The following is a 24,381-nucleotide window of genomic DNA, read 5'->3' as shown; positions in this document are numbered from 1 at the left end:
ATGGTCATGATGTGCCTATATATGGTAGGCATGTCACATTTTCTTGTCAAATAAGATTTGATAGTCTGGACTGGGCTTCAGCTTCCTATAATTAGTTATGATCAAGAAATAAATTTAATTTCACATCTTGAATTTCTCCGCCATCTGGAATGCTTTTCCAGACACGATTAAACTTATTCATTAAAGCCATTTTTCTCGTTCGGCCAAGCCTAGTCTGATGGGCGGAAATTTCCCTCTCTGACCCCATGCAAGGGCCCAGTGGTGATTGGAAATTAATGAGTTTTTCGTGGGGTATCTTTGGTATTTACACTTAATAAATCCAATCCAATCCAAACTGCTGAAACCTTCATTTAATGCATACTCCAGCTTTTCGTCCACCTTAACTTGGTGTACTTACTAAAACAGGACCGTTATAACTTTCTGACGAACCAACAGGTACATTTTCTGGTAGGAGGCCAGCAGATTTAATTCCTTCTCCTAGATCATCTGTTCTCTGCATTTAAAAATCGCATTCATCTTCTTGTATCTTGCTTTTCAGATGCCTAATAATTAGATTGATGTTTCACATATCTTGTTAATTTTGCCTTTGTTTTTTATAATGAAAGTTTTTGTCAATAAATTGTGTGATTGTTGACCACTCTATATCAGTAGTTGAGGTTTATTTAGTTAATTCGATTTTTTGTTTTAAATTTTATTTTTTAAATACAGTACAGTATTTGCCTTTTTACAAAGAATGGTTTTTTCATTTTATTTCTTTTTTTTCTCTACTTGCTTATAGTTACCTTCAAGTTTGTATACACAATGGGATCTCAGGTAAGTTTAAATAATTAATTATGCAAAATTACCTACCTAATTTAAGGTGCCTTTGAACGGAATTTTTCATAAAAAGAGCGCTTTGTTATAAATGTGGTAAATAAATAATACCTGATTCACATTACTGAAATGTACCAATATTTTGGTAATGAGAATGCGTCCGTGTAAGAATACCAAAGACATCTTGGGGAGGGAAAAAAACAACATCAAAAGGCGTGTACAATTCCCTAGGTAATTAGCAATGATCTGTGCGCTGGGTAACAAAGTGCAGGTTAACTTTCACTTGGCATCAAATGTGTTCACTGTCATCAGTATTGTACCAACTTTCAGTATGTCTGTTAGTAAAGTGAAAGTAAAGAATCTTGGTGGAAAAATACTGTATCAGAATGATGTATATTTTATATTACTTACTGTACATTGGCGTATCCATGATTTTGAATAGAAATGTTACATCCCTTGAACGCAAGGTACGAAACTAGTGACGGAGCATCTTCATATCTATGACTACACCATAAATTTCTTGTTAATGTCTAAAGTAACTAACTTTGCCATTTATTTCCATCATTATTTTATTGACGCTAGTTAAGAGGGAGGTGCTCAAGTACTCTGAGCACACCCACCCCCCCCCTCCCACACACAATGGTTATGCCACTGTTAGGTGCAAATTAACTTTAGTCTTATAAGCGTGATATTATGATGCCACCTCTTTAATATATTTACAGGATATGAAGGATTTCAAAATAACAGGTATTGTGGCTGCGCCATTTACACCTTTCTCGGACGATGGGTAAGTCATGCCATATTTTTTAATTTAGCGCAAGGGTGGCTGTGAATAATGTATAAAGATTATTAAGTAATCACATACACAGACATGGCAGAATGGGATTAGTAACTATTATGCTTTTTGCTATACCATTCTCAAACCATTACATTACCACACATATTTCAAAATGTGTTTGCTGCCCTCAATTAAGTTGTTTCTTGAAAGGCTGTGATAGAGCAATTACTTTTCATCATTACTCCCATTATGAAGCTATAGGCGAGACATTTTTAATACCTTGTTTAACAATTGTTTTAAATATTGTCAGGAGGGCTTATTTTATGAGATTGATAAATTCTTTAAATTTATATAGTTAAAAAAGAATATATATATATATATATTATAATAATAATAATAATTCTGGATTTATATAGCACCTCACATTGTCACAACCTCGAGGCGCTTAACAACAACAGAGAAGAACATTTGAAAACCCAAAACAAATGTGCAAATGTACCAAAAATGATTATTAAATATTTGGGTTTTTCAATAAACATTATTATTACAATACTTTGGTAATAGGAATCAATTCAAGGCCTGTTACTTTCCTATTCATCCCAAAGCCTTTCATATTCTTTCCCTTTTGCTTCTTGTCTTTCTTCTTTTCCCTTCAAATGTTCCTGATCTTTACTTTTCTTGTCCTTTCTTATGTTTCCTTATCTTTTCTTTCACATTCCTTTCTTAGATTCCTTGTCTTTCCTTTCATTTTCTTTCTTATAATTCCATATCTTTTTTTCATTCTTATAATTCTTATCATTTCTTTTCTTTTCCTTTCTAATGTTTCCATGTCTATCTTTTCTTTTTTTACTCATGTTTCCTTATCTTTCCTTTTCCTTTTTCATCCTTAGTTTATCTTTCCTTTCCTTTTACTTTCTTATATTTCTTATCTTTGTTTCCATTTACCTTCTTATCATTCCAAATATGTCTTATTTTTAGAGGTTTCATGGGAGCTAGGGGTGAAACAATTTCTGAATCAGTTTTTGTGGTGGAGGTTGCACTAACTAACTGGCCAAAAAATAATTGTTTTTAAAATTTGAAATCACCATTACTTGCGGTAGAGGGTTCGCTAATTTATGCAAGGTATAAAAGAATGACTCACCTTCGAGTCAAGATTTTAGTATTTCCCACCAAGCTGCATTCCACTTCCTATTTTATAGTTGTGTTCTGTATATTTGTTTGTTTATTGTTGTACTCTGTTATAGGTTGATGATGCCATATATAAATAATTATACATACGTTATTTAACTTGGATGTTCCTCAAAATGTTTATTTTTTTTTTTTTTTTTGCAGAGAATTGGCCCTTGACAAGATTGATGCATATATTGATCATCTTCTAGCAACTGGAGTTCAAAGTGTTTATAGTAATATTGTGAATTTATTACATAACAATAATGACGATATATTAATAATACAGGTCTCACTTCACTTAAAGACAACTTATTGAAACTGGGGTTTCCATGGTCTTTATATATAATTAGAATAATATTATACCTTTAAAAATACACCTATAGAATAATAAAGGAAAGACATTTGTTAATTTGGGACCACAGAAAAGTGGTCTTTAATTGGAGGTACAGTCATTAATTGGAGGGATCTTTAATTAGAGGGAGACCTACTGGTAATATATTTAGAGTACAGTACCATGATAGTAATATTAGTAATAATCATTTTTAGCTGCGAAGATGAGCTTTAAAAACACTTAGCTGATTGATTAATATATCTTTTTTTAATCTACTGCCTCCATCATACTGCCCTCATGAGGCTGATTGATTAATAGTTGATTGATTAATAGATCTTTTTTAGTTCTACTGCCTCTATTATACTGCCCTCATGAGGCTGATTGATTAATAGATCTTTTTTAGCTCTACTGCCTCTATTATACTGCCCTCATGAGGAGCTCTAGAAACACTCAGCTGATTAATTAATATTTGATTGATAATTAGATCTTTTTTAACTCTACTCCCTCTATTATACTGCCCTCAATGGAGCTTTCGAGATTACGAGAACTTGTTTTGATGTAGTGTAGTAGAAATATAATTGAAATATACACAATTACTTAATAAATTGTGGAGAAAACAGCAATTTAATGCACAACAGGAAACTGTTAATACACGAAGTAAACTATGAACAGCTGAAGCAGATAATTAATTGGGTCATAGTCTGATGGAACAATGAATATGTTTCCTGTCCAACTGCAAATTTGCCTTCAGTAGTATAGGTATGTGCACTTTTAAGTGGTATACACGTATAATTGTCATGCTGTAGGTCCATAGGCTGGTATTGGCTTGTGGGTGCGAAAATTGAGAATGTGGAATGTTGAGCAGCGTAGCTCACTAGTCAGGAGCAGCTTAGCTCAGTCAGGAGAAGCTTAGCTCATCGGCTAATCTGGTGGTAGCCAATGTGTGTACGCTGAACCGTGGAGATCTCTTGGTCCCCGGTTCAATTCCCATTGCTGCTTCTCCTAGTGTTTCAGCTAGAGGGCTGAAATACAAGTTACAATAGCACACCGTCTTTCGGATGAGACGTTTAAGCCGGTTGTCTCGTGTGCATTTATGGCCCATGTGCACGTTAACGAACGCAGTACACTCTTTGGAAAAGAGTAAGTTATTGTCATCCGGTGTACTGCCCAATCACCACCAGAAGGACCCCACTGGAAATAAGTCTTCTAGACTTTTGTGGGCTATCCTTGGTGTTTATACCGAATAAATCCAATCCAATCCAACTTATTGGTCATTTTTAGTATTTTAACCCACTTAGTGGAACTAATTTGTCACTGTATTGGCCCCCCTCCCTTCCCCTCACCCAGCCCATGCCCATGCATAGTTTGATAATAAATCAACATTTATTATCAATTTTTATTGATTTTGAGTGTTAAGCTGAGTCCACACTATCAAATTTTATGTGACAAATTTGTGTGATGTGCCCATATATGGGCATGATGATGTCATACCTGTATTACACCCAAATATGGACATATCACATTTTTTCACTAAATAAAGTTGTATAGTGTGGATAGAATTTTAGTTATCATTTTCATGACATCAACACTAAGTGATTGATTGGTTCATTGATTGATGTATTGAATTTGCAGTTTGTGGCACTACAGGAGAAGGTCCATCGTTGACAATTGAGGAAAGGAAGAAAGTTGCTGGAAAATGGGTTAAAGCTGCAAATGGGAGGTTGGTGTTTTTTTTAAATATGATTGGTAGTTTTTTCAGACTTGTTCTATGTGTTGTCATTTTGTGCAGGTCTATCTGTCTATTTCATGATGTAGTCTATTTAAATGCTAACTAAGTGACAAAGGCTACCAACTAAAATTTAACAGCTATATTTACCAGTATATTGTTAATTGTTTTTTTCTTTACTACAGATTCAAAGCAGTCATTGTACAGGTTGGATCTGGTAATCTTAAGGAAGTTGAAGAATTAGTAAGTCGACATATCATTTTTGCACTTAATAGATAGAGTTTAATTTCAGGCTTTGCATATTAAACAGTAACAGTTTGTACCATCAAATCTGTTTCATAATGAAGGGGCAGGAAGGCCTTTTACTAACAGTTCTTCCAGCCTTCCTTGGGGGCTGGGGTTGCATAGGCAGGGGTGGTTCCCTGTCCACCCCTGACATTTTTGACATTTAAATGACATACTTTAATATTATGAACACACTCTGCTCCTTTATGGACCTTGTTGGGCAATTGTGCCCACCAGCATTAAGTGACAATTTTTTGTATTTGCTGTTTTGGCTGGGATAAATAAATGAATAAATAAATAAAAGATTAATACACCACTGCAACTTCCTTCCAAAGTATAAATATTTACTAAATGTATTACTCCTCAGGCATGTACAGTAAGATTAGCATTGGCAAGTAAATTTTATATGAAAAAAAAGAATAAGCCATCTAATTTTTTTTTTTCAAGGCCCGTCATGCCGTTTCCATTGGTGCAGATGCAATATCTACTATTCCTACAATTTTTTTCAAGCCAGCTAATCCAGGTAAGTTGAGAAAAGAGTTTAACATGTTCGCTGCCATTGATGTGAGTGCAAGTCCAACAGGGTTCAAACAAGGGTGGGAGTTCATGTCCACACATGTCCAAACATATTCTGTTGTATTCCATTAAACTAGGGAAGAACCCAGAAGTAATGATCTAACAATATATACTGTATGTTTGTTTATGTTTCATTACAGTTGATGGGAATGATTTATACCTTTATACCTTTGGTGTATGGAATGAAACTAGGCAAAAAGACTTGGTAGTCAACATATTAAGGAGAAATCAGAATTGCAGAGGGTTGGATTTTTTTGGTATGAAATACACCAAGTATAACCCCCAAAAATGGATTAAATTTTAAAGTCAAGTGTGTGGGGTCAAGTAGGGTCATTAATTTGGTGATGAATTTGTGAGTTCACTGGTGGACAATCCCCTGAGAAATGCATACTTCATTCTTTAACAAACACATGCAACAAATAGTTATAAAATATTGGTGGCTTTTGTTTTTACCATAATTATTTACTTTCTATGCAGGAGTTATAGCTGAATTTCTACAGCGAGTTAGCAATGCGGCTCCCACAATCCCTCTGTATTACTACCACAACCCAACCATGTCCGGTGTTAATTGTAAGTACACTCAGTTTTATCCTCAACTCAAGGGTGTGGGCACATACTGGTATATAACTTGTTAGATTACACCAGGGCTTGTGATTTAAGACAAGCAATTGCACTCCCACACCCCCGGGAGGCTACTCACCGTGACCTCGGAAACACATGCGTGTGACCAAAATCGTAAAAAGGGTCTTTCCCTAAACAGGCATGTAACGTTTTTTAAGGTCTGGAAAATGCTAAAATTGCTAAAATAAAGATATGTTATTAAGGGCATTAAGAACGTGTTTAGGGTCTGCGTCACCGTGTGTCAGAGAGTGTCGGCCAATCCCGGCTGACGCAGTGCAGACTGGAACCAGACCAGCATCGCGTCAGCAACTGGGTGTCTCACCGGGCGTCTCACACACAGTGCAACAAATTAATCAGGGCGCACAATTCAGCAATTTTTTTCCCCTCCTACTAAAGTCGGTTTATTCCCAATACTTATTTTGTGGTAAGATTTTAATATATTACGTGAAAAAGGGTGCTTTTTCTCTATATGCAAAACGTGTTTAGGCCCTTTTTTTTAAGCATGGTCACACACATGGGTACCTAGATCTAGATTGAGTGCCCCCAGCCCACACAATCACTTACCTAAACTCTCTTCAGGAGTGCAAAATAGAGCACCTTTGGTTTTGAAAATCCCTCACCTTAAATCTAGTTAAAACTCCAAATCACAATGCTTTCTACTAAGATGTAATTTTGTGTTGGTTTGAACAATAACACTACTTTGATATGGCAGTAGTATTTATGTGTATATATACTAACTATTCCACAGAAGCCTAAATATCCCCCTCCCCGAATAATCACTCGCCTAAACAAAATTAGGTGGGTTTTTTTAGCTCATTTTCTATATTCATTTCTATATAATAACAATTATCCCTGATTGGATATTTTAGTAGTAGAGTTACCTCAAACTTGCACAATATCTGATATACTTGTTCACAATTATTTCATTCTTTCTATTTGTTAGAAAATGAAAAAGCAGTGATATACTATAGGCCCACCATAATCTAATATATTTATCTATAATTTACTTTCTAAATGTATTGCTGCTGTCTCTTATACACATTGTACTGCCCAATCACCACCAGAAGGACCCCACTGGAAATAAGTCTTCTGGACTTTTGTGGGCTATCCTTGGTGTTTATACCGAATAAATCCAATCCAATCCAACTTATTGGTCATTTTTAGTATTTTAACCCACTTTAATAGTGGAACTAATTTGTCACTGTATTGGCCCCCCTCCCTTCCCCTCACCCAGCCCAAGCCCATGCATAGTTTGATAATAAATCAACATTTATTATCAATTTTTATTGATTTTGAGTGTTAAGCTGAGTCCACACTATCAAATTTTATGTGACAAATTTGTGTGATGTGCCCATATATGGGCATGATGATGTCATATTACACCCAAATATGGACATATCACATTTTTTCGCTACATAAAGTTGTATAGTGTGGATAGAATGATATTTTCCGTTGCTGTATTGACGCTTGTGAAATATAATATTTCATAGGAATTATTTCAAATTTGTTAAAAAACTGATTCTGACTGAGATTTTGACACTTAAACAAACATATCTCAGCCTAACCGAACGACCGCATTGTGCGACTTGTGCGAGATGCGAAGTACAAAAAGTTATCTCATTAGAGAGGGCGCACTTTATTGACTGTATTATACATAAAAGCGAGAGTATTCCAGTGGATGCGATCTACAACCTCTGAATTTGCCTAGTAACGATGAATTCGTCCAGAAAATGGTAATATTTTATGAGAAATAGTCTGTATTTCTCATTTTTTTTATTCTTTTGCGTAAACTAAAATTCATGCCAATATTTTTCCATGATTTGTAATAATTAGAGTAATGCAAATGAATATTTTCTAAAAAAAAGTCAGTTTTTAGTGAAATTTTGCCAGGAATGGGGCTTTAATAATAATAATAATACCTATACATATTGCACCAACTCCAAGCCAATAATGCAAACTAGCGCAAAGTGTAAGATCCACTGATCCCTGTGGAGTATACCTACCGGTAGTTCTGCATACTCAGCTCAGGTAAAGATGTGTAGAGGGCATACAGTTTTCATATCATCACCACCATCATCATCATTCCCATCAACAGAATGTATAAAATACAGCTACAATATAAAATGCTATGTTAATCACTACCATTAACAGTGTCAAAATGAAGTCCAGGTGTTTATCTTTTCTTTATGTATGGATACTTTACTTTACATCTGCATTTTGTGATCTCTTTGTCTTAATCTGTATCATGCAGGCCTACAGTAGTACAGTTTGTTCTGCATCGTATATTATCTGCATAATTCTAACTTTTTCATGCTTTGAATGGTTCTTAAACTTTTCTCACATAACTTTGATCACCAGATGTGTCATGATACAGTTCATTTCCATTAACTTAAGCTTGAAATGTCCAATTTCAATGAATGATCCCTTATTTTAAAGATTAGTTTCTCAGGTATCTGAAAATACCAATAACTTGAATTTCAATTTTTGCTACAACTTAGCCATTTTGCCACAACATGCCTCATGTATGTATATATATATATGTATATGTATATGTATATATATATATATATATCAATGTTGTATGATGTTTCATCAGAGGAGTATTAATCCAACCCTCCTGGTGCTGATATAAAGAATTGTGACTGTGCTGATAGCCATCTTTCAATGTACATACTCTGAGTGCTTCATTTCATTTTTCCTCTCCAATTACATTTCAGTTTCCATGGAGAGTATCATGAAATTGTGCGGTGGGATTAAGACTTTACGTGGCGCTAAGTTCACCTCCGCTAGTCTGTATGATTTAAGTCGTTGCATTTGCACATGCTCAGATAACTTTCAATTTCTGTACGCGGTGGATGAGGTATGTCATGATATTCTGCTTGTAGCTTTTCATCTTCATCTGTATCATTCACAACATTATTATCATTTTCCTTTGCATTTTTTATGGGGTAATTGCATTTTTGTTTCAAAAAAAGAAATCCTAAAACATTCAGTCTCATCAATTGTTCTATATTGTTTTTTCTGAAAAACTAATTCAATTCAATCCAATTCTTTTATTTCCAAGAATTAATATCCATATAATACATAAAAAAAAAAAAAACAAGACAAGAGAAAAATGATAATATGGTCATAAATATAACTATTTTATGATAATATGATCATAAATATAACTATTTTATATGAAGTCTATCAAACTGTGGTATACCCATATACTTTATAGTCACGATGTGCCTATATATGGTCATGATGTGATGTCATCATTACCATATTTAGGCATGTCACATGTTTTTGTCAAAAAAAAAACTTGATAGAGACAATCCAATAATAATAATAACTATTAGCTCTGTACACACTCAAGTTTTGTTTGACAAAAATATGTTATTTGCTCACAATGATATGATACTAAACCAGTTTAAACAGTTTAGATTTAGTATTGGTTTATTGTAACTAAAACAAAGGAAAATAGACTTAAAGCCACATTCCCGGAAAATTTCAATAAAAAAGAATTTTTTTATAAAAAAATGCATATGCATTACTCTAATTATTATAAACAATGGACAAATATTGGCATAAATTTTATTTTTTTACGCAAAAGAATTAAAAAAAATGAGAAATACAGACTTGGAGATTACCATTTTCTAGACAAATACTTTGTTACTAGGACGGCAAATACAGAGGTAGATCGCATCCGCTGGAATACTCTCACTTTTATGTATACTTTAAACAGTCAATAAAATGCGCCCTCTCTAATGAAATTAGTTTTTTGTACTTCACATCTCACACACTGCGATCAATTGACTAGGCTTGATAGATGTTTGTTTAATTGTCAAAATCTTCGTCAGAATCATTTTTTTAACAGATTTGAAATAATTCTTATGAAATATTATGTTTCAAAAGTGTCAATACTAGCAACGGAAAATATCATGTCGGCCATTTTTATGTGTGATAACAGAACCTAAATCGAGGTAAGGCTAGGCCTAGCCTAGCAGTGTTAGATAGGGTAATGTTTCCGGCGCCTGCTATACAGTATTTCATCCACATTTATTTTTTGTGTGGAACACAAAAAAATCAAATTTCAGTCTTATTTTACATTTTTTTCATGATTAGGAATATCGAAATTCAGTTAAACTAGCAATTTCGTATTATATTTATAAATCTTTATAAAATATAGAAAAATCAGATTTTTCTTAACAACGGAAATTTTTGCTGGGAATGTGGGCTTTAATATTTTATCATATCTATATCAATGTTTATTGTTATGTTTTTGTTTTGGCCATTGAGACAACAAAACACTCTGTACCATGTAATACAACTTTAACGGTAACTGATAATTTAAGGAGTAGTTGCCAAAGCTGAAACTAAAAGTACAACTATCAAAGTGAAAGAGAAATGACAATCTAAACATCCTTAAAATCTGTTATTTAAAAGTAACTTTCATAACATTTGGTGTAGGACCTCTATGGAAACCAGCCCTTGGACTTATAGAGATCCCCTGCTCTCCATTTTCAAATTCCTTATATTTGTTACTGTGCTTTTTATTTTTTGGGAACAATTATTTTTTATAATGCAAAGTGTAGTGTTCTTTTCTTTACTTGATTTTACTGTTTATAGTTAAATAATAAAAGCAAAGTATAAACAAATAAAAAAATATTTTCCCGATTTCTTTGATATCATTTGTTAAAAGTAATTGTTATTGTCGTGATGGAATAGATAATAACTGGATTTGCATCAGGAGAAACATGTATAGGTGTAATTTTGCCCTACCCGACGTGGAAATGTACTGAATACTCAGTATGTTTGAAAACAATTGCGAAAAAAATCGCAAGATCTCAGGTCGGGCTCGAACCCATGATCTCCAGATCACTAGCCTGGCATCATAACTTGTGAGCTTGTGCCTGATGGCATGATGCCAGGCTAGTGATCTGGAGATCTTCGAGTCCCACCCGAGAACAACTTGCGATTTTTTTCGCAATTGTTTTCAAACGTACTGAGTATTCAGTACATTTCCACGTCAGGTAGGGCAAAATTACACCTATATATCATTTGTTACTTCTTTTTTTATTTGCATATTTCAGCAACTGCTGCCATCACTTACTCTAGGAATTAAAGGCTGTGTTGGCAGGTAAGTTTCAGCATAAGTATCCTGGGGGGTAAGGGGGTCTATTTGCCCTCTCACTTTCTTACATAACTGCCAATTCCAATTTTATTCTCCTCCAATTCTTAAAAATTGGGAAACCACCCTCATGATGATACTTATTCTGCTTCTTTATTCTTCTTTCTTTATTTACCTTTTTCAAAAAGAATACAAAGTTTTATAAGTATGTGAAAACATGTGATAATAGGCAAATCAGGAAACCAAAAAATAGCGTAAAAGTCTGGTTTCACGTATATAAATAAATAATTGTGATTCGTAAAAAATAAAGGCTTACACTAATATACTTACATTTTCATATTGAAGAAATACGTACATTATACAAAATTGCAATATTTTACTTATGTGCCTGATGAATAATACTAGACTTATGTTTTTGTAGTCCTTATACATATATCCTTACACTTGGGTCAGAGTGTTAAAATTCTTTGCAAATTTTTTAGATAACAATTTAATGTTTTCACTGTGTTTATAAAAAAAAAATTGTATCACTTTAAGCTCAGTTTTTATGATGAATAAACATTTTATTCTGTTTGAAGAACTTGTCATGAGTTTACAATTTTGATTGACATTCATAAAGAAATAATAATTTCTTCAAGCATTTAAGAGAATACAGGACCATAAATGCCCGAATAGGCGCCGCGAGGCTTATAACATTTCTTGCGGCGCTTATTCGAGAACGGCACTAATTTGAGAGCGGCGCTAATAAAATAAATATTGCCGTGGCGTTTTCCTTGTTACCGATCTCACGTATTCCCGTAGTTCAGTAGGCCTATCATACGTCCTACGTCATCGTAAATAAACGTTTATCCTATTCGGGCACTTATGGTCATCCAAAAGCTGGAATGAACTTCCAAATGAACTAAAAATTAACTTTAAAGAAATGTCAATTCATACATTTAAAAATTTCCTTATTACACAAGATTTGCATTGAATTTTCTCTATGACTGATTTTTGTTTTTATGTTTGTTTATATTTTTTATTTATAAATTTGATTCCTTTTATAGTATCCTGTTTTTAAGATATCTACTGTACCACTTTGAAAATCAGTGCACTAGTACTGAAAGTGCCTGCAGTATAAAGAAAGAATAAATAAATAAAATAAATAAATAATAAAAAAAATATTGCCGTGGCGTTTCCCTTGTTACCTATCTCACGTATTCCCGTAGTTCAGTAGGCCTATCATACGTCCTACGTCATCGTAAATAAACGTCTATGAAGAAATGCTTAGTGTCTTCATTGTGTTATTTATTCATTTTACACTGTATACCTTGTATTTAAAACCCTGTTTCTCAAAGTGTTTCATTTCCACACAGGGCAATAATATACACTTGATTAAGCAGCGCGGCAGTTAGCGAAAAAATAAGGTTTGGTGCGGCGCTTATTCGAGCATTTACGGGAATCACATTTTTGTTCAATGCAGACAGGTAAACTCGTGTAATGATTTCATCTGCAGGCTTACGAATCAATCTGTATAGGCCTCGGCCTGCTGCCTACATGTAAATTTGTTTCTGGCATCGGGTCTAGATTGGCCTCAAATATTCTTATTAAATGTTCAGTTTCTTTGTATGTTCAGTGTAGGAAGTTCCATTGATTCAAGGAATCCTTTAATTTTTCATACATAATATTGAATTTGAAGTGACATTCTTCAGGGTCTGGTGTACTTTGTTTTACTAATGTCATTTTTTTCAATTACCACTTGTCAACAATCCACGATTGGGTGAGTGTTTGTCCTATCTTTCTGCAGACGTGCGTCATATTGCTAGTTGAAAAAATACTAGCCTAGAATTCATCGCAGTGCACGATGTGGCGATACATCAGGCTGATTGGCCTTTAAGTTTGCACACAAACCGAAAAAAGATCAAGCAAACCGTGCATTAATAAATAGGAAACTGTTGGGGATAGGAAAATAACACTGGGAGTTAAGTGTCACGATTGACTTATGTTAAAATTGGTGTATTAAATTTTAAAATTGCAATATGGCTGAGAAAATTAATATCCTTGATTGAAATCTTATATTTTCAGTACCTATAACTATTTGGGAAATGTGGCAAATAGATTGATTAAAGCATATGACAACGGTAAAATGGACTTGGCCCGCAAGGAACAGGTAACTTTATTATTTTACCTAATACATCGCATAATTTGATAATAAATGTAATATTTTAATAATCCATTTATTCATAAGTTTGTTTTTTTTTTGCTTATTTCTCTTTGTATTATGATATTTGCCTAAACATAGGAATTAATCGTAATAAATATACAGTAAACCCCTATTAAGGGGACACTTCTATTAAGGGACACTCCTAAGGTGACTCCTTTTCGGCTATCTTTTTACACTATGGCCAACCCCTATTCAATGGACACCCATTTTAAGGGAACACTTTTTGATCCTATTGTCCACTTAATAATAGTTCTACTGTAGTAGATTATTAATAGATCTAATAGGTGATATAGAAAATTTGTTCTTATCTCCTCCACAAAGAATTACTCACAAAGTGTGTATGTGTGGTTCTCGACCATAGTTTAAAATAGTAGACAAGAGTAGTTTATCATGGTTGTTTAAATGAGGCATGTCGTGGCAAAATGGTTAAGTTATCGCACAGTCCAGTATTGTGTAAATGAGCTATAAAATTGCCTATAAAAAATCCAAATTTGTTTTTCACTATAGATCAACAGTTTAATGTCTTATTAATCATGTTTCAATTTTTGCTACAACTAGCCATTTTGCCACAACATGCCTCAAATAGTGCTATTCTATCGATCAGTGAGCTATTAAAATCACTGATGGTATTTGTTAATAGGTATCTCCTAGCCATAATAGATTTATAATAGATTTTGCTATAGTGGGCATCTATTTGTGGTAGACCCTAGTAGGTGGTAGTATTGGTAGCTTCTTACCTGCCAATAAACTACCACCAATCTATTTAAAATTCCCAATATCTAGGTTAGTAACAGATAGCTAATAGGTGTTCACTAATACACTGGTTCCCAACTTGGAGTCTGCAAAAAGGACTCCCATCAAATCAAAATGGTCCACAGGGAGACTGCAAAAATGTTGGGAAGTCTGCTAGACTTTTAGACAATGTTTTTTCCATTATTTTCTCATCTTTACTGCTAATCATAGGAGACCACCTTAATAAATATGAAATAGCTTTGATGTTTTACTTTTGTGGCTTTGTTTTTGTGTGAATGTAGGACATAAACCACCCAGGACATAAACCACCCGGACGAAAACCACCCAAACTGGAATATACCATTGTGAAAATAGGGTGGGCAGTGGGGTGGACAATGTTGGGTGGGCCTGTTTTTATCACCTTCACAATAGGATAGATCACACTGTGACTATGACCTATTATACGCCTTTAATTCATTCAACACTTTTGACACCAGGCATATATGTTAATAATCATTGTAGATTTTTCTGATTTGGTAATGGTAATGGTTTGGGACTTGTAAAGCGCATACTACATGGTCTCTATGTGCTTAAGTTACACGAAAGAAAACAAACCAAAAACTAAATCCTAAAGTCTAACCAAGCGACCTAAAGAATCAAAAAAAAAAAAAAAAAAAAAAGAAAAAGCATGAGAAAACAGACTACCGCAGGGGAACCAGCATCACCGCACCGTTTTCCTACAATTTGAGACCACAGGCAAGCAGTGGTTTGCGGGATCATAACTCACAGATGCTCAATGCTATACAATGTTTTGTGATGTTATACAATGCTGTTATACTAGTGTTAAAACATAGCATGTTCAGTGCCAACCATGACTTGACATCATTTGAACATGCTTCCATAGATCGGATTGCATCGTCAAGTGACTCAGGCTTAAATGCTATGTACAGTTGGGTGTCATCTGCATACATGTGATTTCAGTGGTATTCATTTCAGTAATCACTGTGCTTAAAGTTTGTATTTTGCTAATGATTTTAACACAACAATTTTTATTTTTCTAATGATTTTAACACAACAATTAACTTCAAAGTTTAATGGAATTTAAAATACATCTAATAATATTAATAGTTTGAATCTAAAAAGTCATATTTTTTTTAGAAAAGTTTTAATACATTAATAACATTTTTTTCTCTCTCTTGGTATGGTGCACATCTGGTATCAGACGTTCTTCATTTCTCTTTTGGGGTCCTAAATTATGGGCTAATATCCTGATGACCTAAAAAATAAATTTACATTGAATCGTTTTAAATATCATTTTAAGAAGTCTTTGGTCTCGGTGTACGGTAATTAATTAATTATCTTGTTTCTTTTCTTGCTCTTAATTAATTATCTTTTTTTCTTTTCTTGCTCTCATTTCTATTTGAGTCTTGAAATAATGTGTCTGGTCTTGTGTTCAAAACTGGATTGGAATTATTATAATTAATTATTATTAGAATTATATTGGTATATCATTCTGTTATTACATTAGTTTAAATACCGGTACCGGTCACTTTTCCAACTGTTTTGTTAAAGGTGGCTACGTCTTAAAGCTCTACTAGAACTTACTGTAGCCTCCTTCCATACAATGTATTTGTTTTAATTTGTATAGTTATTTACTGTGTTACTGTATTGTATGGAAAATAAATGCATATTTGATTTGATTTGATTTGATGGTATTTGTCTAATATTATAGTATTCACAAGGACTTGTCCCTACTTCCTTTAAATATGATTTAATAATAATAATAATAATAATAATAATAATAATAATAATAATAATAATAATAATAATAATGATAATAATAATAATTTGAATGTAAACAGTCATACGATGTCATATCCAATAATGAATGTGGGTTTAGATTATTACTATTTTATATTTTATCTGTTTTAATTGAATTGTCACTCTGTGTAATTGATATTTGTGAATATTGTGGGAAAATATGGTGAGTTCATGATATTAAGTTAATTATCAATGCTTATTATCATTATTCTATTCATTTTTGTTGAAATAATGATTAGGTGAGGGGCCTCCCAAAATAGGGTGGTAGGTGATTTTTATCTACTTGAGCATGATCATTTTGCTTGGGGGGGGGGGGTGTTTGATATTAAAGTTTACAGTTTGACAGTTACCCAATCATCCTTCACTTCATTTTATATAGTCATTTTTCCCCCACGACTTTATATAGTCATTACACCCCAAGATGCTCCACTGAATAAGAGTTGCTTCTGAAGGGTTGAAATCTTGCTATTTGAGCTATGTATTTAATAACCCAGCAAACAGAAAACATTCGTCATTACTTTCGCAAAAATTATGGTTCGGTATGTCACAAAATATAATTCACACAACGTTGTAAGAACGTTCAAACGTTGTGACGTGAAATTAGATTATAAATACGTACATATGGTTCAACAGAATAACGTTTTTATCACCAAACTGTAACGTTATAACGTTCTTATAATATAATATTGTTAGCTGGGAATACCTTTTGTTAATTTTATTTTGTAATTTACACGTCAAAGAACAACCTTTAAAGATAAGTAATCATTTTTACTTGGTATATTTTACAGGAGGGAATGTTGCCATTAACAAAGTGGTTGCAAACTTGTCTGGACTGGATCTTGGACCATCTCGCCATCCATTGGTGCAGCCTACTGAAAACACCATTAAACAGATTAAGTCTGACTTAGAAAATGTTGGTTTTTTTGAGTTTATTAAGTAATTTAAAAAGCATGACTTAACCAATTTAATCGGGAAAAAAATTATTTGATATCGCATTGCACAAACAGTAGCATGTTTAACCAAATCAGAGAAATGCTATCCTTAAATTTAAATACATATTTTAATATTTATTAAGATAATATACTGCCTGTCTTGAGGTAGATATTAGCTTTCAAATAGAAATTAAACTGAGATGTACAGGTCATCCTCTAATTCAAGAACACTCTAATTAAAACCACCTCCATTTAAAGACCACTTTTATGTGGTCTTTTATCTTTATTATTCTAATTAGAGACAAAAGCTGCTAAAGACCATGGAAACCCTGGTCCCAAAAGTGGTCCTTATTTGGAGGGAGACCTGTATTTTCCTCACCAATTCAATGATGAATAAATACTAATTCCCATTCTTTGGGTAGACCTTTTAAAAATATGCTTTTTGCCAAAAAAAAAGAATCAGAAATAAAAATTAGATCATTTAAGAGAAACAAATACAAATCTAAATAACTTCCAAGCAAAAAAAAAAAAGATTTTAAAAAATTAGTTGATTTTTTTATTTTATTTACTGAAGTTTTTCTGCAAAACCTTTAAATTTATTGCCAGTTTAAGAGTTAATGCAAAGGTTAATGTGGTGGTTTTTCAATATTTTTCATGCCTGTGTATATAAATTACTATATAAAATAACATTTTTTTAAATTTATAAGCCTAGATGTAAACAGGAAATAGAACGATTTCCAATACGAATATTTTGCGAGAATACTTGCACTAGCGTTTGTTAATCGCCCAGTCTTGACATCTCACTAATTACGCCACGGATTAACGTACACCCAGTGTTAGATATATAGCGGCAGTTTGGCGCAGCGGTTGATGTTTGGGCTTTCAATCATAAGGTCAGAGTTTAGAGTCTCCGCTGTGCAGATTCGCTTGTGTCCTTGGGCAAGGCAGTTTAGCTACATTGCTAGTCCACTAGCTGTATCAATGGGTACCAGCAAACTGCTGGGAACTAACCTACGACAGACTAGTTTCCCGTCCAGGGGGAGTACAACTCTCATCCCCTTCACACTACAAAAACTGGGGATAAGCTCCAGCCCTATGAGCCCCAGTGGCTCGGAAAGGATTTAGTAGTTTAGTTAGTGTTAGATATGCTTGACATATCTCTCAGGTCTGAACATAGCCAAAATAAGCATAGATGTAAACAGGAAATAAAACGTACGAATACGAATATTTTGTTAATCGTTCTTCGTGATTTCCGCTTGCAAATTCTGTAACGCAGTGTACGGTGCCCTCTTGCAAAAGTGAAAAACTTTTGAACTTTGATCATAGCATACACCACACGGCTTTATATTTACGCGTAACAATTTAAAATGCAACGCTGAGGGCCACAAATCAAAATTCTGTAGAAAAAGCATACAACACTGAAAAGATGGCGAGGAAGATAATGCCGAATTGACACTAAGTAGAAGTGACGAATCTTTCCACTTACAAATGCTATTTAACATAAACACTGAAGAAAATACTACGAATGATATCCTTAGTGAAAATTGTTTTGTTTTTGAAAGCAACAAAGGTTTGAGTGTAATGGGTCTCAATATTGTTACACTTACAGGTAAATTTGACAATTTCAAACATTTAATTGAGAATAATTCGATTGATGTAATTGTATTGAATGAAACAAGGCTTGATAATACCATAAGTGATCGTGATGTCAACATTAATGAATATGATATATATAGAAAAGATCGAAACAGGGAAGGAGGAGGAGTAGCTATGTATATAAATTGTAATGGTGGATTCACACATAATTTAAGGAATGACCTCATGGATTCAGAATTAAAGATGATTGTGGAAATTAGACGGCCAAATACTAAACCAATCCTCGTACTTGCATGGTATCGTCCCCCAAACTCAGAGATGAGTGTTTTTGATAAGGTCAGTAATGTTCTTGAAAAAATTGAGAGTATCAATTATGAAATTATTATGATTGGTGACCTAAATTGGGACCCCATGTCACCAAACAAGACATGCTACACTACAAGAATGATTGATTTAGCTAATAGTTTCCATCTCCATCAATTATTTTCTGAACCGACAAGAGTGACACAAAACAGTAGGACCCTTATAGATCATATTTACACGTCAACTCCTAACAAAATTAATAATTCAGGTGTTCTTCATACTGGTATCAGTGATCACTCCGCAGTTTTCGTAATTCTTGGTAGGGAGAAGAAAGTAAATCGTAAACACAAATTCAAAACATGTAGAAATTACAAACATTTTGATGTACATAAGTTTAAACAGGATATGCAAAATCTAAACTGGCAAGAACTTAAAGCTTGTAGTAATGTTGATGATGCGGTAGACTACTTTGAAATCCAGTTTTTAAAAGTAGCAAATAGACATGCCCCCCCCTTAAGAAGAAGAGAGTTCGTCATCAAAGCAGCCCATGGCTAACAGATAAGTTAATCAATTTGATGCGTGAGCGTGACATGCAAAAGAAAAAAGCACATAAACATAATCTTCCTGAAAACTGGTCGAAATATCGCTCACTAAAAAACAAAGTCAATGCTAAAATAAAAAAGTGCAAAATGGATTACTTTTCTGAGAACTTAAATACTAATGACACTAAAAAAATCTGGAAAACCATTAAACACATTGTACCTTCCAAAAGTAAAAATACTGAAATTCAAACTTTGCACATTAATGAAAATGAGCAAACATCTGATCATACCAAAATTGCTAATACCTGTACTCTGAATGAATTTTTTTCCAAAGTAGGTCCTAATCTTGCTAAACACTTTCCTGAATGTGAGCCATTAGATGAAACTAATGACAACATACATGTAGATTACAAAGACAAATTCTTTTTTAATTATGTTGATGAAGAATATATTTTAAAACAACTCAGTTTACTCTCTCCAAATAAAGCAACAGGGAGCGATAAACTGCCCACCAAATTAGCCAAGGCTGCTGTAAATTCAATTGTAGGTCCACTTACATACATTGTAAACCTATCTCTATCTAGAGGCCAATTCCCACTTAAATGGAAAAAGAATTTGCCCTGTATTTAAAGGTGGCGATAGGTCTAAGGCAAATAACTACAGACCAATATCAATTTTGCCTGTTTTGTCGAAGGTACTTGAAAGGGCAGTGTTTGATCAAGTGTACCAAGTTATTAATCAAAATGACATGATCTATGTTTCCCAGTCAGGTTTCCGACCAAATCATTCAACTATGACCTCATTAATTAATGTCACAGAAGACTGGATAAATGCTATTGACCGTGGGCAATATACAGGTCTAGTAATGCTAGACCTTAAAAAAGCATTTGACAAACTCAAAACATTTAAGCTTGATCAAGGTGTTATCAAATGGTTTGAAAATTATTTAAGTGACCGTTCACATTCAACTCATGTAAATGGGGTACAATCGAATGATTGTAAAAGTGTTCACGGAATACCCCAAGGTTCTATCTTGAGGCCGCTATTATTTATGTTACATGTGAATGATTTGCCCAAAAGTGTTCTTAATGTCAAAATAAGTATGTATGCCGATGACACAATAGTTTATTATTCATCTGCAGATATTCAGTCTCATTGAGACCCTCAATACAGACCTTGAACGTATCAGAAAATGGCTAATTAACAATAAGCTTACATTGAATGTAAACAAAACTGAGTGTATGTTTATTGGTACACAACAAAAACTTTCAAAGCTTTCAAAGGTTGATCTCAATTTACATATTGAGAATACTTGTTTGAAGAGAGTTGAAAACTGTAAACACCTTGGTGTATATATTGATGAGAACTTGTCATGGAACAAGCAGATTGAAAATGTAAAAAGTAAAGTTCTACCGGGTCTGTACTACCTAAAGAAGACTTCTGGATTTCTATCACAAGACCAGCAATCTCTCATGTATAAAGCAATCATTGCCCCACACTTTGACTACTGTAATGTGGTGTGGGGTAGATCCTATCAAAACCTAAAATATAAATTACAAGTTCTACAAAACAGAGCTGCAAAAATAATTTTAAAAAAGAAGAGAGATGAGTCAAGTACACAAGCCCTGCAGAACTTAAAATGGGAAAATCTTGAAACTAAATTGTATCATTGTGAAGCTGTCACTATGTACAAGATTTTCCATAATCTAGCACCATCTTATCTGACTAAGCACTTTGCACTCAAAAGAAAAAATGTACAATACACGATCCAGTGATGTACTTGAGGTAAAAAAAAACCCAACACTACCTCTAAGGAGAAAAGTTTCAGTCACCATGGTGCTAAGTTATGGAACAATCTTACAGATGATGTAAGAACTGCACCAAATGTCAGAACCTTCAAAAAGCTTTTGTAAACTAAAATTAACAAGTGTTACTAGTGCTTGTTCTTTGTAAATTGTGTGTTTTACAGTACCTGTATTCTTTTCCCTAATATCATTTTTTATATTGTTATAATGGCATCACGGCCTTGTTGAAAAACACCGGTTGGGTGATACAAGCTTCCGTGTGTAAATAAAGATTTTATTATTATTATTATTAAAAGCGTTGACTACAATATTTTTTTAGAACAATTAACGTACATGGTACGGCACGGTACATGGCGCTCTACTGCATTTGACACTAGCTCGCTGCTCACCAGGCTAGGCTAAGCTGCTGAAAGTCCCCAGTGAGCTGCAAGACATTGGCGGCGCTGTTTCAAAATAAACCCGATGATACATATTGAAACCATTGAATATTTAAAATTTATTTTTTCTTTTTCCTAAGGAATCTATTCTTCCGCGTTTCTGGAGATGAACACAGAAAGTTTGAAATATTGCATCTTTTATTTTTCTGAGTTTGTTTCGTACTATGTTATAGATTTCTTGTTTTACAAATAATTATATCAATTGATTCTCATTTAATTAAACAATGATTGTTGAAATTTGTCTGTATTGAAGCTTTAAACAAAGCAGCAGTTGGAACACTCTCAACTTCAAATATATATGTTACACTGCCCTCTGTTTAGTAAATATAAAGTAGTTCCAGTACTTAACACTATATTCTCGAAAAGCAGTCCACTATCAATATCTGGGGTCCTAATTCCAGCAAAGGCAGCGTCAGTGGGTGTGCCACATGGGCGGACTGAGAGAAAAGTCTGGGTAGAAGCCATACCGTCGATGTGAGAAGTACAGATCTTTCTCTACTTTCTTTTTTTCTTTTTTTTTTTTCTCTTCTTTTGGGGCCCTAGAATAGAGTAATGAATGAATTCAGGGTGCAGGTTACTGTATGGATTGAGATATGATGTAAACAAAAAAAAATCCCATATTAAAAGTCAAAGTTGACAATACAGTATATTGGCTTATAGTATAATCTACAAAGTAACACATGCATTAGGCCAATATACCAGTGTCTATTCTATAGTTTCTGGAAAAATTCTGGTTTGATGTTAAGTTTATTGCTCAAATGGTGTCAAAAAATAAGCTTGAATGAAGAATTTTTATGTTGAGACTACTGTCATTGTGTTAAATAACACCGGGTAAATAGTTCTAAAAAGCTGTTGTTTTTGTTGATAAAGTTTCGACGTTCCGATTAAATTAATTCAGTCGTGTTCAGTTGAATAATGTCTGCAGAGTTCAAACAGGGAAATAATGTATACGATTTCTACTTGTATGTAAGATGGTAAGATCCACTTTCTAATCATACAGTGGGACTCTGCAGATAATTATTCAACTGAAGAGGTTGAAGCAACTCAATCGAAACGTCGAGCAACGGCGGTGGAACGTTTTTTGAAAGTGGGGGTGCCATTTCATAAGATGCAGTATGCAAGTGAAGCGAGCATCTAGGTTAGGGGCCAGGAGGCCGCCAAGGGCCCCACTGGAAGCTATGGATATTTCCAGTAAGTTTGGTGAATTTTATTAGTTATCTTTTTATAGGCATCAAGCTACTGTAATATGACTTCATAATTGTTTTAATTTCCAGTGGCGGATTTAAGAATTCAAAATAGAGGGCCTGGGGATTTTCACAAATAGAAGATCTATGCTACCACCGCCCTACCATGGTTGGAGCTGAGGTAAGAAAATTTGTGATTATGGCACCTCTAGATGGCCGGAAATTGTACTTCCAGACAAAATTTGAATATTTGTTTCTTTGTATCTCCATTTTTCTTTTTAATTGAACAATTTAGGGGAAGGGGCGGACCGGCTGGGCCCCGTGAATCCACCACTGGGTACTTTCGCAGATGGAGGATCTATACCATACCCCAGCCCCACCATGGTAATAATATTATAGTGTCCCCTTAATAGGGGTTCAATTATGTATTAATATGTCCAATTGCCATGCTCAGAAAGTTTCGCCGTCTCATTCATATAGGTGTCCCCTTAATTTAAAAAAGAAAACATCAAAATTAACATAGTATTGCACTGAATTGCGTCAATTGCACAATAAAACTGCAATACTATAAAGAGAAAAATTTAACAAACAAGAGAAAAATACCAACACTAATTTAAACTTTTACAAACATTCACAGTGAATAAAAAGGGACATGTCATTACTGTTAATTTTTAAAATTACTGCAACAATTGCGAAATAAAGATTCAATATAAAAATTCTAACTCAATCATGAAATTACTAGATTCATAATTGTAAATGTAATAATTTTTACAATTATAAAATTGCTTGATTCATTTACACAAAATTGCAATTTAACAGGAGAATGTCTTATTAAGAGGGCCTAGGCATTCATAATTCATTTTATTTATTTCGTTTCAGTAAAATACATAAAAAACAACAACTGGTTACAATACAACAAAATAAAAGCATAAAAAATCTGAAACAGGACGAGACAGGATTCCTAAAAGTGAACCAAATCACTATCATGTTGGTCTCCTAATGCACTATTCCGATTACACATAAATAATAAAATGAACAGATTTAAACTACTCGCGGTTAATCAGATTTAGATTAAAGGAATAAGATGAGGTCTGGGGTAGCCACAGAGGTTTTTGTCAATCTTTTATTTGATGAAGTAATAAGACGTTTGTCATAATCTTGATCTTCATGATTATTATACTGTATGTATAATAACCATTATTATACATACAGTATAATAATCACGTGATTAGTACCGATGATCAGGATTATACAGTATGTAATAGATTCGATGTAATTTTCGATGTCACTATCCTCAAAAAGTCATGCAAATAATCATATTTCGTCACCGTCAACAACATTGAGTATATCGTATTATGTATTAGATATCGAAATGTATTACATACATACATATATATATACATATATATATGC

At 33.6% G+C, this 24,381-nt stretch overlaps 2 protein-coding genes across 2 annotated transcripts; both read left to right on the top strand.

Moving 5' to 3' along the window:
- The first annotated feature begins 775 nt into the window (after positions 1-775).
- Positions 776-18,326, top strand: LOC117109380 (N-acetylneuraminate lyase-like). Its single transcript, XM_033251691.1, has 12 exons — positions 776-813; positions 1,536-1,600; positions 2,924-2,994; positions 4,725-4,812; positions 5,004-5,061; positions 5,551-5,626; positions 6,157-6,249; positions 9,018-9,160; positions 11,376-11,422; positions 13,478-13,562; positions 16,308-16,332; positions 16,958-18,326. The coding sequence occupies exons 1-12, from the start codon at positions 802-804 to the stop codon at positions 17,107-17,109; spliced, it is 915 nt and encodes a 304-aa protein (XP_033107582.1). The 5' UTR covers positions 776-801; the 3' UTR covers positions 17,110-18,326.
- A 150-nt stretch (positions 18,327-18,476) lies between these two features.
- Positions 18,477-21,642, top strand: LOC117109396. Its single transcript, XM_033251726.1, has one exon. It carries the CDS (start codon positions 18,590-18,592, stop codon positions 19,553-19,555), a length of 966 nt encoding a protein of 321 aa, XP_033107617.1. The 5' UTR covers positions 18,477-18,589; the 3' UTR covers positions 19,556-21,642.
- Positions 21,643-24,381: the final 2,739 nt, after the last annotated feature.

This window comes from Anneissia japonica, unplaced genomic scaffold (genome assembly GCF_011630105.1).
Source record: "Anneissia japonica isolate Jap-2015-1 unplaced genomic scaffold, ASM1163010v1 scaffold287719_len1884721_cov185, whole genome shotgun sequence".
In the NCBI taxonomy this organism is placed as follows: domain Eukaryota; kingdom Metazoa; phylum Echinodermata; class Crinoidea; order Comatulida; family Comatulidae; genus Anneissia; species Anneissia japonica.
The sequence above is the reverse complement of the archived record's forward strand: the minus strand, read 5'-3'. Positions and strand labels throughout refer to the sequence as shown.

Excerpts from the sequence above, each read along its gene's own strand:
- LOC117109380 (XM_033251691.1), top strand. Across the intron at positions 1,601-2,923 it reads ACACCTTTCTCGGACGATGG|AGAATTGGCCCTTGACAAGA; the intron begins GTAAGTCATGCC and ends TTTTTTTTGCAG. Across the intron at positions 13,563-16,307 it reads ACTTGGCCCGCAAGGAACAG|TTTGTGAATATTGTGGGAAA; the intron begins GTAACTTTATTA and ends GTGTAATTGATA.
- LOC117109396 (XM_033251726.1), top strand. The coding sequence starts at position 18,590 with ATGCTATTTAACATAAACACTGAAGAAAATACTACGAATGATATCCTT.